A 16,935-nucleotide genomic window follows, 5' to 3' on the forward strand; every position below is an offset into this window, starting at 1 on the left:
ATTTGGAAATACGGCTAAGAATTTAAAAGCAATGTTAACATTATAAGCACTTAATGAGCAGATGGCACATATCTTGTTCTCCTGGGTCTCCCACATTCAACACAGGACTTTTAGTATTCAAGGGGTACTCAGAAAATGTCTATTGAATAACATAATATACAAACTTGGAGTCTGATTTTTAAAAAATAGCATATTGCTCAAGGTAAGTGACTTTATTTTACAGTTTTCAAAATTAAGAATGTTTTTGCTTACTTCAAGTCTATTTGTATTCATTAGTACATTTCAACAATTTGGAAATGAAAGATGTGAAGATCATTTGATAAATAAAACATTGCATATAAGGCTAATTTTTTAAAAATGAGGTTATTTTGCAATGCTAAATTAGCTTTTAGAACTTCATAACACAGATATACTTGACCACCAATTAATAGAAAAGTACCCTTTTATTGAGAGGTAAGACAAGTATATTTACAATATTCAATTGTTAGATAATATAATCTGACAGTGAGACTTTTTAAAGCAGCAGTATTTCAGGAATTACAATTTATAAGGGGAAAAGAAAAACATTCCAAATATGTTTCTGTTACATAAAATACACTTGAACAATGACAGAAACACTTAAGGCTATGTAGTATTAGACCTTTTCCTCCATCTCTATAAAGTACATTTTTGTTACAGACAGAAGGCTGATTTTGGAAAGAAACAATAGGATGTATAGTGCTTTCTATCAGCAGACTAGTATGTTTAAAAATAGTCTCATCAAGGGTTCTGAATAAGAAATATAAGTGTTGCCAGGCAGTCCCAAACTCACATTTGATATTAACTGCAGACTCATTTAAAACTGAAAACTGCTCCAGCCTCTCAATCTTACTAAGGACTGGGAGATTATCAAACCCTTTCAAGTCTAATAATGCTTTTAAATTAAGATTATTGAAAAAAGGAATCTCTGTTACAGTGCAAAGAACATTTTGATAGAAATTCATGTCTACAAAGGAGTTAAATACAGATGTCCCTTACATTAGCAGATACTATTCTTGCTCTAAAAAGGTAGAATTATCAAGACATTGTAAATAATATGGGTCAAAAATATGTGTAACAGAGTTCTACAGGGCACCTTATATAAAGTCAATCCTCAAAGTATGTATTTGACACTCTCCAAGTGAGGATATTACTTTTTTGAAGAACATTAGACACAACAGTAGGCTCTTATTATTCCATTAACTATTGAGGTAGGAGTCTCCATTTGTCAATATCATCCCACTTTCACAGATACATCATAAGTCAAATGCAAGTACCAAAAATGTCAGTAATCCTTAAGACTAAACCATCACACTATCCACCAAGTCTTTCCTTATTTAGATGAGCAAGATTGGGAGTTCTCTGTGTATCAAGAGATTTAACTAAAAATAAAATAAGCTGTAATCTATTTTTGTAGACATGTTTGTAAATAAATACCACAGATTTCAATTATACTTTTATGCATTAAAAAGCTTTGCAACTGTTAAAAAAACAAAACAGTGCAATCAGTGGTAAAACAAATAGTACTATGGCTGTTGAAATGTTTCCCTACATCTACCACTAAAGCTGTCACATCTTGTAAAACTAAAGAAAACAGCTATTTCCTACTGTCTAATAATCAGCAACGGTGGAAAAAAAACACTTTTTTTTTAGTGTCATGTTCTTAAGAAACCATAGTCAGTTTATTACAGTGAAATAACTTTAGCACGTGAACTCAGGTATTTCCTAATTAACTCAAGATGAGTGATCATATGAAGGATATGTCATGCTTAATGACTATTATATGCTAGGAAAAAGCTGAAAATAAGGGAAAACTCAGGTTAAATGAATAGCCCTTTAAAAATAGCCATAAGTTTAACCTTTTAACATGTTACATGTCTCAAAGTAAACATTATCAAAAGTTATTTTAATTTATGAAAAACAAATAATAAGCCACTGCTAAAATTTAAAAAAAAGAAAAGAAAAAAGAAAAATTACATCATGACATGGAAAAAATCCATTTGGTTTGCATCATTTAGTATCTTCAATAATACTATTCAATGAGACAAGCTATGAAACAAACTACTTCATTCATGGTCAAGAATGCTTTTTTGTTAAATACTTACACGTAATGAATGATATAGACAGATACTTAGGAGGGCAGACTCCCAAGAAGTATGAGACTTTCCGGAGTATGTTGCTGACAAAACTTAGTCAGCTATAATTTAGTAACTAAAAGTTAGTAAAGAATGACCTTTGCATATTCCAACAAACAATATCTAGTTCAGATTTTCACCTGGCTTTGAAATATTAAGATTCAGAAGAACCACAAAAGTTTTATTTTAACCATGTTTACAAAAAAAAGTAATCCATACATCAAAAATGGGGTTTCCTTGGTTTTAATACATTAAAATGACATAATCCAATCGAATTCATGCATCACTTCCAGAGATACAGTGCAACTGGAAATATTTTTGCCATTGCAGTGGACATTTCTAAAAAGCAAATGCCTATGGATGCTCCTGAGCCTTCAAAATAAAAAAAAAAGAAACAGGCACCACAGTTCTCTAAGGATGGCTGAGTTTCGCACATTGTGGAAAAACAATACAAATAGCCTTCAAGAGTTTCTTAAGCATCATTAACATGGATTTCATCTCTCTCAGTTTGCTTGCTGACTTCTTCTTAGTTCACTTGAGTAGAAGCCTGTTTTCACTGCTTCTTTGCTAATTTGCTGCTGGTACTTTGTAGGCTATACGTTTTAAACTCCTGTAAAGAACATTACAAGCTATTTCATGTAATTTAATTTTGTGCTGAATATTCTTCAAATGACTTTATAAATAACACAATATTTTAAATGAGTCTTCAAATTCACTTGTTGTTATACCATATTGTTGCTTTCTCCAACTTTATCTACAAACTGTAAGGAGAAGAAAAACAGAGAATTAAAGAAAGCCCGGAACATTATAAAACATTATATCAATATTTAAAATGTTGATTTTAAAAACCCAGCCTTACAAGAAGAGTTGTGGAAATTTAAGGTATGACTGACAATGACTAATCCAGTACTACTCACCATCATCTTCTGATACATAAACGTGTATAAAATTTTTTTTTCTAAAAGTTGTTTTTTGCATGACATGTTATACATATGAATTTAAGGGTGCAACATGAAAAATGCAACACAATGAATAAAGAAATTGTATAAGATGAAGATAACACTGCTAGCTTAACAAAAAATAAAAAATAAAAACAAAAAAAAAACTGAAATGTCAGCCATTCATGCATTAATGAACCCAATAAGATATTTCAACTGACCATTACTGTGGATCTCTTCTGGGCCTATGTAGTCTTTGGACAAACAGATTTAACTCCATTAAGTTCAATAGTTAACAACAGTTATTGACTAAAAATACTTTAAATGTGTATTCTGGACTTTGGATTGAAAGTGGTAATGACATTAAAGATAGATTTAATGATGTAAGCATAAATTTATAATTATTGAATATAAATTTTAACACACATTACTGTAAGTGGTTATTTACTTTGGTTACTCCACCCCAAACATAAAGCAGTTGGGCTTTTTTTTTTTTTTTTTAACATTCCAGATGGTGATGTAAAGACTGATATTGTATATAATTGGTAGAGACATTAAAAGTTATATAACCCAGGTGGTTATACTATCAAATTCTAGCAATCATCTGATCATTTATTTTATTTCACGATTCACATTTTTACATAAGCACTTATCACGATGAATAACGATAAGAAACATATTCTATTGTATTGGGTGTCCATTTATGCAAATTCTTGAGAATCCTTAAATTAAGGGCACAAATAATGATTACAACTCTGTAACTAGAAGTTTCAGTACATTCAAAAGCCATTCTAGGTATAAATAACACTGACCACTGTATGAATTTGCAGATTAATGCAAATGAAATCAGAGTATACCCCTATAAGCCTACATTCCAACATTCTGTTATATTATCACAAACAGGTGGCTGGCCACTGAAACTAAAAGTTGCTCTCAAAGAATTCATGGATTTATTAGAATTTTAAGGTAAATTTAAGTGGAGAGAAAGCACGATATTCTCTCTCCAAAGGTAACTTGAAATATTGAGATTGTCTTGGCTGTAAGGTTCTGACCCTAAAATTACCCTGGGGATGGAAATGGGATTAGGCTTATAGTGGTACTTATTCTTCCATAGATAAGCCATTCTTTAGCTCTTTGAGCATTCAATAAAATGCTATGAACTTTCTCTCTAGAAACATCTATAAAAATCTGTGAACAACTTTAGAAAGTTGATTAACTTCCCTGAACCTAACTGGAACTTGTAGTCTTTTAAGTTTTCCTATAAAGCTAGTTTATCCCAGTTATTTAGGACAGAGTTGGATCTATGAAACCAATCCAAAGAAGGATATGAATACTTCTGATATGGGTCTGACCTAGAGCCAAAAGGATTGTAGCCAACTCAGCTGAATTCTAGATCACCTAGATTCTTTTAGAAATTAAGGATTTTGTTTAGTTTTGAAACTGACGAGGTAGGCTAAGAGACAGTCATCTGGTCTTGTCTTGAAATTGAGCAAGTTCCCTGAGGTCAACAAAATGCCATCCTTCACTTGCTTAGCAGAAAATATTTTGAGTTTCCATTACATGCCAGATATTATGCTGGTCACTGGGGATAGAACAATGACTAAAATACAACCTGTCTCTGCCCTCAAGGACTGTAGTTTTACATGGAAGTGCCTCCCTTTCTCCTTTCCTTTCTCTTTTTTCTTTTTTGTTTGAGACAAGGTTTTGCTCTATTGCCCAGGCTATAGTGCGGCGGTGTGAGCATCGCTTAACATAGCCTTGATCTCCTGGTTCAAGCAATCCTTCCACCTTGGCCTCCCAAAGTGCTGGAATTACAGGAGTGAACCACCATGCATGGCCTGAAGCCTTTTTTTTTGACAATTAAATGAGAGGTAAGGCTGGGTGTGGTGGCTCACACCTGTAATCCCAGCACTTTGGGAGGCTGGGGTGGGGGCATTGCTTGAGCCCAAGAGTTTGAGACTCTCTCTAAGAAAAAACAAAAACAAAGAAAAAAACAGAGGTAAATGCTATGATAGAGTTGTGCACAGGAATGTTATAGAAGCATACCCCGAGTCAGCCACAGGGAGTCAGGAAAGCTTTTCCCAAGGTGGCAAAAAATAAGCTGAATTCTGAATGGCCTTCTAAGGCTCCACCAAAAGATGTTACAACCTTCAAGGTAGCAGTTTAGTACAAAACATTTGTTGAATGAATATTGAATAAAAGGAAGAAACTCTATTTGTTAACTTTGAAAACATTCTCTTTAACCCTTGTCTGATTTGATTCCCTTTATTTTATCAAGGTGGAAACCAAGGCACACACTGGAAAACAAATTTGACAAGCTTGTTCAAACTGTAAACAGAGCTGGGAATAGACTCTTACCATCTGAATCCCAGTATAATAGTGCTTTATTCAACTCTTTTTTTTTTTTTTTTTGAGACAGGGTCTTACTGTGTCACCCACCCAGGCTAAAGTGCAGTGGCACAATCATGGCTCACTGCAGCCTTGACCTCCTAGGCCCAAGCCAATCCTCTCACCTCAGTCTCTCGAGTAGCTGGGACTACAGGCACATACCATCACACCCAGCTAATTTTTGTATTTGCGGGGGTAGAGATGGGGTTTCACCATGTTGCCCAGGCTGGTCTCGAACTCCTAGGCTCAAGCAATTCACCCACCTCAGCCTCCCAAAGTGCAGGGTGTAAGCCACCACACCCGGCCTTATTTAATTGTCTGAATCTAGTCTGTTGGTGATACAGTCTGAGAAACAAAATATTTGTAGGAAATAATGGTTTCCTTTTTACATTATTGCTTCTAAAATTAGAGATTATATAAAAGTTAAATAAAAAATGTCCTGAACTCTCAAAGAGAAAGGTAGCATAGCATATCAAATCTGAGTAACATTAAAAAATAGAGAATATGGATCCAGAAATGGATACGGTAAAACAAAATTTCACATTTTATAGGTTTAGCAATAATTATTTTTTGGTCTTCATGGTACTCATGATCTATGTGAAGTAACTATATCATAATACAAAACTCATCAATTAACCATGTATCAATTACTTAAATTTCTAGAAGTAAAAAGCATCAAAATACGTATTTTGTTGGCTTAAAATATACATGATTACTTACTGATCTAATTCCAGGTAAATTTAGGAGGGATCCAAGGACTGGCACTCTTCTAATAAAGCCAACAACGACAGGAAAGAAGCCCCTGGGTGAGGGAAAAAAAAGGTTCGTAATATTTACACATTTTCTATTTTCAAAATAATTGCTAACCAAGGAAAAAGAAAGTATCCTGCTAAAATTCTGAATAATTGAGGGTCTTCAAACTTAGAAATAACTACAAACTTACTTAAAAATTTTGTGATTGTTGGTAAAAATGGGAGAAGTACATGAGGCCTAGCTATATATAACTCAGATTATGAGTTAGCTCAACTGCTGAAGATTTCTCCAACTATGAGCTGTGTGGGGTGAAACCGATAAAAAGAAAGGGGCTGTTGAGACCATATGTGTAGAACCATGAAAATAATAATGGCTATCATTTACTAAGTAAGTACTAAGGGTCAAAACATTTAGTTAACACTAAGAGACTACCTGCCAGATACTGATCCTCACAGTATGTCTCATTCTTTCTTGGTAGAAATACAAGTCTACAGAAGTTACACAGCTTCTAGCCAGTTTAAAATTGACAGTAGATCAGTTAAGCTACCTCAATATAGGAAGAGAATGAAATAGTTTATTTTAAAAATGCAAAGAAACTAAACTTTTCCTGGGTCTTAAAATATGTAGTGATATTGTGAAATATATATTTGGTCTTTGACCTCATTTTCTGGCTTACAACTCCTAAAATACTTAAGAGTCTCTACAAGGTGATGTCTTTTTGTATACTAATGAGTTATCATCAATGGTTGGCAGCCCCTAGGCAGCTTCAGGATGGGGGCTGGTCACCAGAAAGACCAAGGCAAGATTAGAGGGCTGGAAATCTGAGCCCTACCTCCTAACCTCCACAAAGGGGAGAGGGGCTGTGAAGCTGATCACCCATGGCCAATAATTTAATCAATCATGCCTAGTAATGAAGTCTCCATAAAAACCCAAAAGGACAGTGTTCAGGGAGCTTCCGGATAGCTGAACACAAGGATGTTCTTGGAGGATGGTGGGTTGGGGAGGGTGGGGGGGGATCTGCGACCCTCCCCCCTTTCCTTGCCCTATGCATCTCTTTATTTGTATCCTTTGTAATATCCTTTATAATAAACTAGTAAACATCAGTGTTTCCTTGAGCTCTGTGAGCCTCTCTAGTAAATTAGTCTGATCCAAACAGGGGATCGTGGGAACCCCAACTTAGAGCTGATCAGTCAGAAGCATGGGTAAAACAACCTGGGGCTTGTGGCTGGCATCATTGGGAGTGGAGGACAGTTGTGGGACTGAGCCCTCAACCTGTGTGATCTGGAGCTATCTCCATGTAGACAGTATCAGAACTATATTGGGAGGACACCCAGCTGTTGTCTGTTGCAGACAACTAATTGTTTGATTGCGATATGGGGAAAACCCCCCACACATTTGGTCACAGCAGTCTTCTGTGTTGATTGTGGTAAGACGAGCACAGAAAAAAAGCTGTCTTCTTCACAGAGTTAGATAGGGAAGAAAATACTACAATGAATAGAATTCAGAAGTTAAGCAATAACATTCTGTTATGGATCTGCAGAAGTCAAAATAAAGAATTAAACAGAAAGCAGAATTTTTTAAATTAGACAAGTATTTATGTTGATGGTGTATGTGCGTGTTTCAAAGAAAATCACAATCATTTTCTAGTAGTAATGAATTTAAAAGATCATTTATTTTGTTTTAAGTATTGTTTTAAAACATTAAAATGTGTGATTTCAAATGCCATTATTTAGGATTATAAATATCTAGAAAAACAACATCAAAGACCCTTGGCACTAAATCTCCAGCTCAGAATATCTCAGAACACAACAAAACCCAACAACAAAAACTAGTATTTATACCACAAAGCTCTCTAAACCACGAAACCTGTGTATTACTCCAAGCTTGTCAATGATACTAAGACTTCCCATTTTTTATTCATCTCAAAGATCAGCTTTGGCTTTTAACCTTCATTACTAAAACCCCCACATAACTGGGAAAGCCAATGATTTTCTTACTTCTTAAGGTGCTTAAGTTTTCTGCTGCAAGATACATCTGCCAAAACAAACTCTTCTTCACTCTTTTCTCTCTTAGCCACTATGAGCTTTACTCCTAGTTCTTCTCCCACCTCTTTTCCTAGTCTCTTCTAGTGTTTTCTTCTTTTTCTCCACCTACCCTAAAATGTCAAAAGTACTCCAAGATTCCAGTCTTATCACTGTATATTCTGTACTGTATTAACAGCCTCTTGACTGGCTCCCTGACTTCAGTTTTTCTCTTTAATACCTACTTTATCCTGATATCAGAACAACCTTCCTAAAACATCTACCCTGTTGTACCACCTCTGGCTTAAAAACCTGTGCCCCACTCCCCCGACCTTCTCCAAACACTGCTCCCCCAGCCCAAATTTGGTTACAGGATAAGGTATACTTTTCTTAACAAGTCATCAAAGAAAGTTTGTAACCTGGCTCCAGGCTTCATTTTCAGTTTCATTACCAACCATTTCCTTCAACTGATCACATGCTCCTGTTCTATAAGAGTATTCATTCTTTTCAGAACAAGCTGTGTGTTTTTATGGCCCTGTCTGTTCCTTCTGTTAATTGTCGTTCCCTTTCTCGTTTATAGGATAAATTCTTACCCATTCTTCAAAGCCCAGTTTATCAGTTAACATTTCTCACCTCTCCTTGAATTTACTAATTTTTTAATCATGCTTCCACAATATTCTGCATATACATTATAATGGCATTATGACTATATCCTATTGGTATTTTTAGAGTCTACTTTCCATAATAGAAATGAGAAATTTTCTAAAGCAGATTTGGTACTTAATTTATTTTTATGTCTCCTGTGGGTAATACAGTGCCTGGCAGACAGAAGATAAAGGATATGCATTTCTGGAATAAATAATTAAGCTCAACCCTACTTAAAGTTATTTTCTTTTCTGTTTTTTTTTTTTGAGACAGAGTCTCGCTCTATTGCCTAGGCTGGAGTGCAATGGTGTGATCGGCTCACTGCAACTTCCGCCTCCCAGGTTCAAACAATTCTCCTGCCTCAGCCTCCCGAGTAGCTAGGATTACAGGCGCCTGCCAGCATGGCCAGCTAATTTTTGAATTTTTAGTAGAGACGGGGTTTCATCATGTTGGGCAGGCTGGTCTTGATCTCCTGACCTCAGGTGATCCGCCCACCTCGGCCTCCCAAAGTGCTGGGATTACAGGTGTGAGCCACCGCACCTGGCCAAAGGTATTTTCATATAGATATATACACATACTATTGTTTACCTGCTAACTGGCATTTACAAAATATTACCTGCTCAAAATCTCCCATAGTGGTGTATTTGGTAAACAATCTTCTAATATGTATATGTGCTAAATAAATTTGCATCAAGTAGCAGTAGCTATGAAGTATAAGATTCTACACACCAAAATGCTGGATCGATCTATCTATCTATCTATCTATCTATCTATCTATCTATCTACCTACCTACCTACCGATCGATCGACCGACCTACCTACCTACCTATCTACCTACCTACCACTATTTAGTTGATACAAATATCAGACATAAAGATGGTGCCTTAAAATGCCAATAAAATAAACTTTATTGTGCTGACAAAACAAGATAATTTATACCATTAGGCAATCATTTACATGTGATAAAACATTTTTATAGTTGCTTCATCTAAATCTATAAGATTCGACCTAAATAAAATTCCATTTAAGGAAATGATCATCATCTTACTCCAACTGATGCAAATATCTGAGTTTTTGTACTAACTATCTGACACACTGATTTACTGAAAGAGACAATAATATGCCTTACCTGAACAAGAGAAAAAATCCATAAATTTCGAAGATCATGCCTATCAAAGGCCAACCAATAAGGACTACAAATACACCACCCAGAAAAAAACCTGTAGCTTTCATTTTATGTTTTTGGAAGAAGAATCTGAATGTTCTTTCTAAACCAATTACAAAAGCCAAGCCGGCTACAAATAAAACCTAAAAGAGAAAGAAAATACAACACAGAAAAGGTAGTTAAACACAATGCATAAATTTTAAACGTAAAGTCAAAGCTAAATATAAAAAAAGAAGCACATTTGTTTGGCTTTTAATGTGGGCAACTGGCCAGACAGAACTGTAATGTACAACCAAGCAGCAGAACCAAGGAGTGCGTTATGCATGTTAAAGTTGTAGCTTTGTTCCACTTGTCTCATTCCTCTTCTATCTTGATTAAATGGAGAAAAAGAGAAACAAAGAAAGATTAGACGTTACCAAGGGGCATCTGTGTCTGCAGTAGTTTTCCTAGTTTTAGCTGGATGAGGAAGGCTTAGTCAAGCAGATGAGTTGGCAAGGCATAAAGAGGAAAGCTGCCCATAAATATGTCACCCAAGGGTATTCCTCTTGGTTCTGAAATATTCATCATAGGCTACAGGAGTTTCTACGGATGGGAGAAATATTGACATGGCTAAGTTGATAGCAGAAGAAACAACGTGAAGCCAAGAAGATTCTAGTTTTATAAATTCTAGAATATCTGGTGGCAGCAGAAATAAAAATACAACCATGTGTTTTCAAATATTTTGAATGTATTCTGTGGACAAGAAATGGTGATGTATTAAGAGCTTGCTTTCCCCAGGTTTTCTTTCCAAATACTTGCCCTCCCCATTAACATTCTTTAGTGAAAAATATTTCGCACAAATACATATTAAGCCTAATGGTTAAGCTTCATATTCTAGGATACTAATGCTATTATCATTTATTAAGACATCAATTTTGAACAATTTTGCTATCCTTTATCTTTTCCCATTTCCAGTTAAAAGCCCAAATATATATGTGTGTGTGTGTGTGTATATATATATATATATATACACACACACACACACATACAGTGTCTTCACTACCTTAGAAGGGTTATTATTTATTTCTGGATCATAACCTCCACACATGAATAGCATAGTACACATTCCAAATAAACAACATAGATCCCTTTCTAAGCAAGTCAACTATTAACATAGAAATATATATTTTTAAAAAGGTTAAAAAAATCTATCTTATGCAGCTGAATCAAATGTGAAGTCTTGGATGTTTAAAGTAAAAATACTTCAGTGATTTATCAAGACATGAAACTATCAAGTCATCTATTTTGAACTCCTATTTAGAGGCAGCCTTCATTTAATCTATTGTAAATCTCATGACAAACACTTAACAGAGTAGTTATGGAATTAGAAAACCTCATTAAGTGTTTACCTTTTATTTAAACAGAAAGCTGACAGGTTTCATTCCTGATGGAAATAGAGAATGTAACAGGAATTACTTATGAGTAATAGTGAATTATTTTCCCCAAATTTAATAGCAGATAATAATTCATTCGTAGTTAAAATTTCCTTATAAATTTAGTTAAAATATATATTTAAAAACTCACATTTCCAATAGCCAGTAGTGCTTTGTCAAAAAAGAGAATCATTCCAAAGAACAGGAAAAACACTCCAAATCCTGTTAATCCCATTCCAATTTCTGCAATATAAGGTATATGGTTAAGGGCAGAGAAAAATTAAAGTCACATTAACATCCCTGTAAACTAAGAAAATTTTCCAGTTTTCCTTTCATAGGTACAAGAAAACAGGTACCCAACATTGCAGGTTAACTTCATAATGACATTTATTTAGCTCTTATAACAAATTAATTATCAGCAAATTATTTCAAAATTTAAAACATGAATGAAAATTTCTAAGCCTTATATGGGAGATAGCATTTCTCAGACATAGCTATAATAAAAAAGATAAATTGGGATTCTAAACCTTTGGTTTTAATATGTAATTTGTTTTTTTCCTCCTGAAAAGCTCTCTCGCATCAGACATAAATGTATAGGTTTCCTTAATTACTTATCTCCTTTCACATTCTATAATTATTATTTATATGCACAGTATCTGTAGTTCTTTCTTCCTCTTAAAAGTGATTCCTTCTTTATTCCATTAGAAATGTTATGGTAGGTCCGCACAATCAATATCCTTTATCCAATTATATACTGCTTGTCACAATGGCAACAAGAAATATTTTGAAAATCATGGTACCAGTATTCTCAAAACCAAATTTTCAGAAGGTCAGGCATCACTTTTAATTTCTTGATTACTTATTATGGACTTATCTACAAATTTACCTAAACTATAAATCTACTTAAATATTTGGTCTAGAGTCCTAAAATCACCTCTCCGAAGTTTCAAAGAATACTGTTTTACCTAATATTAATATTCTAGGTTTTTCATGTTTCATTAGTTTCATTAAAAAACAAAGAATTGTTGATCAACTGCCAGATGCAAGGAACTGTTCCAGGTACTGAATATACAGTGGTAGACGAGGTGTAAGCTTTAAAATCTATGTTTATTTTGTACATAAAATTAATACTTTTATTGACTGTGCATTCTCTAGGTCTTTTTTTTTTAGTATGAAAAGTCTTAACTTCTAAGGTGACAGATGTACTCTTCTATTAATGTTATAAAGCACAATTCACTAAGTTACCTCCTTGATCATTTTAGTTTTGATTCTAGAAAATAGCCATTAATCCGTAGTTTAGTTAGAAGCACAATCTGCATACAGATGAGTCAGAGTAGAAGCCACCGTATTTTTAGAAGCACAATTTAAAATACCCTATCACTGATTTCTGATCTATTGCTTAACTTTTTTGCCTCAGCTCCAGAAAGCTAACATCTAGGTCACAGCTACTTAAAAAAATCTTAAGTCATATAAAATGTTCTGATAACTTGAAAACTTTTATCAACTTTAGCTTTTTCTACATTCCCCACCTGCTCAATTTCCTGATAACTAGTGTCTTCCACTGCAGACACCTTTTGTTCCCAAAGTTAGTCTAAAATAATTCAGGTACCTGGTCTATAAATACACCAGTTAAGTGAATTCAACACACATTCCTATGAAAATTTGAAGCTGATACTTTCATGATCAAAGGCCTTAAGAGAATTTACCAAATTAACTATTTGGATAGTGGACATAATTTCATAGAGGAAAATATGGACAAAAGAGCAAGTAAAATTCTATTAAATAACTATTTAGTAGTTAGGATTAAACATCGGCAGCTTTGTTAGTTGAATATGACTAATTTCTATCATTTCACAAATAACCTTGATGATTACATAAAAATTCTGAGATGTTTTTAGAAAGGAAGGTATATGGAAAGACACCTACTATGTACTGAGAATTTACCACGAATTAGGCCTTATGAAGTGCTTCACATACCTTATATATAACTTAATACTTCCAATACTACTGGAATGCAGGTATAATTACATCTTTTTAAAGATGGAGGAAATTGAAGTTTAGAGAGTTGACTTAAGTTGCCCAAAGCCACACTTCTAGTTAAGCATTTGAACCAAGGTCTTTTGAATTCAAAGCTCATGTGCTTAACCATTAATGCCATACCTCTTCCCACAGAATTTTTATTTTTTAGGTTAAAGGTGTTTGGTTACGTGAAACTCAAGGACACTTGAGTATTCTGAACTTCTGGGGGATGCATCTTTTAGGGGACTCAAGTTTAATATTAGCTTGTTATCTAACATAGCCAAGTAGAACTATTAAAAATTAACTGCGGTCAAAAAGGCCAATCTCTGAGTATGGTTTACCATGTCATGAAGTGTTTACACAAAAATTTTAAAATTTCTTTAACAAAATTGTGAGGTAAAAGGTAGCACTGGTCCTATGGTTCATATGTGCAACCACGGACCTAGAGGTATTCAGTGACTTGTTCTTGATCATAGAAGCAGCAAAAATGTGTGTGTGGGTGCTGGTGGTATGGAGGCAGGTACAACAGTCTGTGAAGTCAGCATTCAACCAGTCTGCTCACTCCACAGACAATGGTCCTACAACTACAACATGGGAACCAAAATATTCCACTACTTTATCCAGTACAGTCCAGCGGGAGACATTGCCCAAAACATCTTTGCCACAACTGGTACTGGCAATGACATTGCCAAGTAGCTCCTGATCCACACTGGTAAAAAGTCTCAAATTGGCCTCATTGTGCCTTTTTCTCACCTCCAGGATCTCCCTTTTCCCTATCCTTATGCATTCATAAGCCCTCTGGCTATTAGAAGCCTTGCATAGAGCTGCCTTCTTCCCATCGGAATCATATCCAGTAAAACAAACTTATCTTCCTTCACTCCTCCCACATGTTTAAAAAACTGTCCACAAGTTTAAAAAAATATAAAAACAATTTAATAAAACGAATCTGTCTAACATAAGGAGCATACTGTGGAAACTGTATAAGGAAAGACACGCATAATCTAATGGCAAACACTGTTAGCATTTTGATATCTTATTCACAATTTTTTAAAAGCAGCATTGTCTCTCTTACCATACCCTTTGAAAAACAGAAGTCAAGCAAGAATTCAATTGAACATTAACTGTACTGGAGAATGCAATTATCACACTAGACTTTTAGACAATGTGATGAAATGAAGATTTAGAGGCAGCATGCCCCTCCTCCGCCCCTCTGAATAAGTCTTGTCTTTTTTTGGGGCGGTGAGGAAAGTCCTAGAATGCCTTAAAATAATCATGAATTTCCATTTATTCTACTCTGAGCAGTGCTTGGCCACTCTCTAAAAACCAAAATCCCAGAATAATCCTGACAAATCACTTGAATGATGGCCAATCCCTGCAGTTAAACACACTCACACACAAACACAATTTGAAATCCAAAATGCATTTGGTTCACTAATCGTTTTATGTTTCAATCCACTGTTTCACCTAAAACATGTGACAAGTGAACAGCAAAGAGTAAAATTTCATCGCCCTCACAAAATTTAATGAAGTGAGGAGAATGCTTCTCAGGGAGAATGCGCATAGTCCAACCCCTCTCTTGTTTTTGGAAGGACATAAAGCAGGCACTTTATATATATTAAGTCTTCAAAAATATAATTTCTATGCACAGATTATTCTCAGATCTCAAATAAAGTTTATATCAAGTCTTCTTAGGTGATAGTGGGGTACAGTGCAAAAGGTTTCTGAGCCAGCACACCTGGGATCAAGTTTTGTTTCTGTCACTTTTTCTTTGACCATGCACTCAATTTCTTTTGTGCCTCATTTAACTTATGAAAGGGGCATGCTTCTGTGAGCCTTACAGGGCTCTTATAAGAATTATGCATAATGATTCACATGAAAGCACATGGTAAACTGAAAGAAAATACCTTTATATAATTGCCAGTAATTATTATTACACTAGATTCCTATCCCCTCAAGACTACACTTTTATTTTCTTTGATCAGAACAGGCCAGGCCAATGGACCAAAGTGGGCGGCAACCTTGGGGCAGGTGGCCCCAAGAGGCAGCCCCAGTCCAGCCTCAGGAGGGAAGATAGCCTGATTGAGGGGTGGCAGTGTGTGTAGGAGGCCTTAGAAGCTCTATGAAGTTGATCTGCCGTGACTTGAATCTCCACAAGAAGACTCCACTTTAAAATAGGGCATTTTAAATAAACTTCTATTTTTCACTTCAATTCACTGTTTAAGTCTTAAAATATTGAAAATCTGAGTTAACTGGAGTGAAATGAAAGGCGTGGCAAATAAAGCAATGTGAGACAAAAAGAGACTCTTATGAACATCAAAATATGAGGTATAGAGCTTGCGCAGACAAATACAAAAATTATTAATATTAACAAAAAGCAGTAGGAAAGTGGAAATATTATAATGAAAGAAAAGGAAACCGATATCAATGCTAGCTTTAGAGATGAAATAGGCCTGGAGAACTCTGTGGCAGGCAGAGAGTGATGCTAAAATAATAAAACAAGCCACAAAGCACAATATACAATACTAACGAAATATATCCTTTAATGGCACACAAAATGGCTTTTCTCTACTGCTTGAAACTTTAGCAGGTAGAAAAGTGAGAATGTTTCAAGAGACTTCTAAAAGGTTGCTTACAGTACTGGCAAAAAGCGAATATTCAAAATGCCACATTTAAGCGTAAGGACATTTTCAAAAAGAGTCTACTGTAGGTGACATTTAAAACACCGCCTCCCAAATAACCAGCCAGCCAGGGACTTGTAGAGGACCCGAAGTGTGTCATGCGCATAAACGATCCCGAGAGTGGGCCGCGGGCACCACGCAAACTTTCTCTTGTGGCAAGCCCCTAGAACAAAGCGCCCATCTCACTGGGGATGAGGAGATCAGCGCGACCCTGGAATGAGACAGACTCTCGGCTAAAGCTCCCCTCCCAACATAGGGCGTCCCACCCTGCCCCACAGACTCTTCTCCCAGGTCAGGTCCGCCAGTGCAAGTCTAGCCCCGGCATCCCGAAGGCAGCCCCTTAGGGTCCCAGCAGCCCTAGCTCTGTCTCGCAGGCCACCGCCCCCAACCCAGAGCTTCATTCATTGACCCCGGCGGACGGGCGAGACCCAGCCGGGCGATGGGTGTGCGCGGCTCGAGGCGGGGGCCCCGGAGCAGGTGCTTACTCTGCGTGTCCGTTAAGGAGATCATGGCTGCAGTGGTGGGGACAGCGGCGACAGCACCTCGGAAAGCCCAGGGTGGGAAGCTGAGTCGGGAGAAATGAAGCCGGGAAACAGCCCAGGCGAGAGCCGCCACGTCTTCCGGAAACACGCAGCCACCCTCACTGCCGCTTTAAGACCGCTTCCTATTGGTGAAACCTGCTTCCAATCTCAACCAATAACTCGTAATGTTGTTCGGTGACGCTCATGGTGACCACACCCCTTGACCAATTAGAGAAGGGAGT

At 36.0% G+C, this 16,935-nt stretch overlaps 1 protein-coding gene across 2 annotated transcripts; it reads right to left on the reverse strand.

Annotated features, from left to right (window-relative positions):
- Positions 1 to 424: 424 nt before the first annotated feature.
- Positions 425 to 16,819, reverse strand: GOLT1B (golgi transport 1B). 2 transcript variants are annotated; one of them, XM_019039136.3, is made up of 6 exons: positions 16,658 to 16,789; positions 11,627 to 11,718; positions 10,028 to 10,206; positions 6,200 to 6,281; positions 3,313 to 3,345; positions 425 to 2,914 (listed from the first exon to the last, which is right to left on the reverse strand). In XM_019039136.3, exons 1-5 carry the CDS (start codon positions 16,680 to 16,682, stop codon positions 3,337 to 3,339), a joined length of 387 nt encoding a protein of 128 aa, XP_018894681.1. In that variant the 5' UTR covers positions 16,683 to 16,789; the 3' UTR covers positions 425 to 2,914; positions 3,313 to 3,336. The 2 variants fall into 2 exon arrangements, with proteins under 2 accessions (XP_018894681.1, XP_004052902.1); XM_004052854.5 differs by lacking the exon at positions 3,313 to 3,345 and having other exon boundaries at positions 16,658 to 16,819.
- Between the last annotated feature and the right edge of the window lie 116 nt (positions 16,820 to 16,935).

Source organism: Gorilla gorilla, chromosome 10 (assembly GCF_029281585.2).
Source record: "Gorilla gorilla gorilla isolate KB3781 chromosome 10, NHGRI_mGorGor1-v2.1_pri, whole genome shotgun sequence".
In the NCBI taxonomy this organism is placed as follows: Eukaryota; Metazoa; Chordata; class Mammalia; order Primates; family Hominidae; genus Gorilla; species Gorilla gorilla.

Coding starts and splice junctions, on each gene's coding strand:
- GOLT1B (XM_004052854.5), bottom strand. CDS start 16,682: ATGATCTCCTTAACGGACACGCAGA. Junction 10,207..11,626: donor CACTACTGGCTATTGGAAAT/GTGAGTTTTTAA, acceptor TTTCTCTTTTAG/GTTTTATTTGTAGCCGGCTT. Junction 2,915..6,199: donor ATTTACCTGGAATTAGATCA/GTAAGTAATCAT, acceptor TTCTCCTTACAG/TTTGTAGATAAAGTTGGAGA.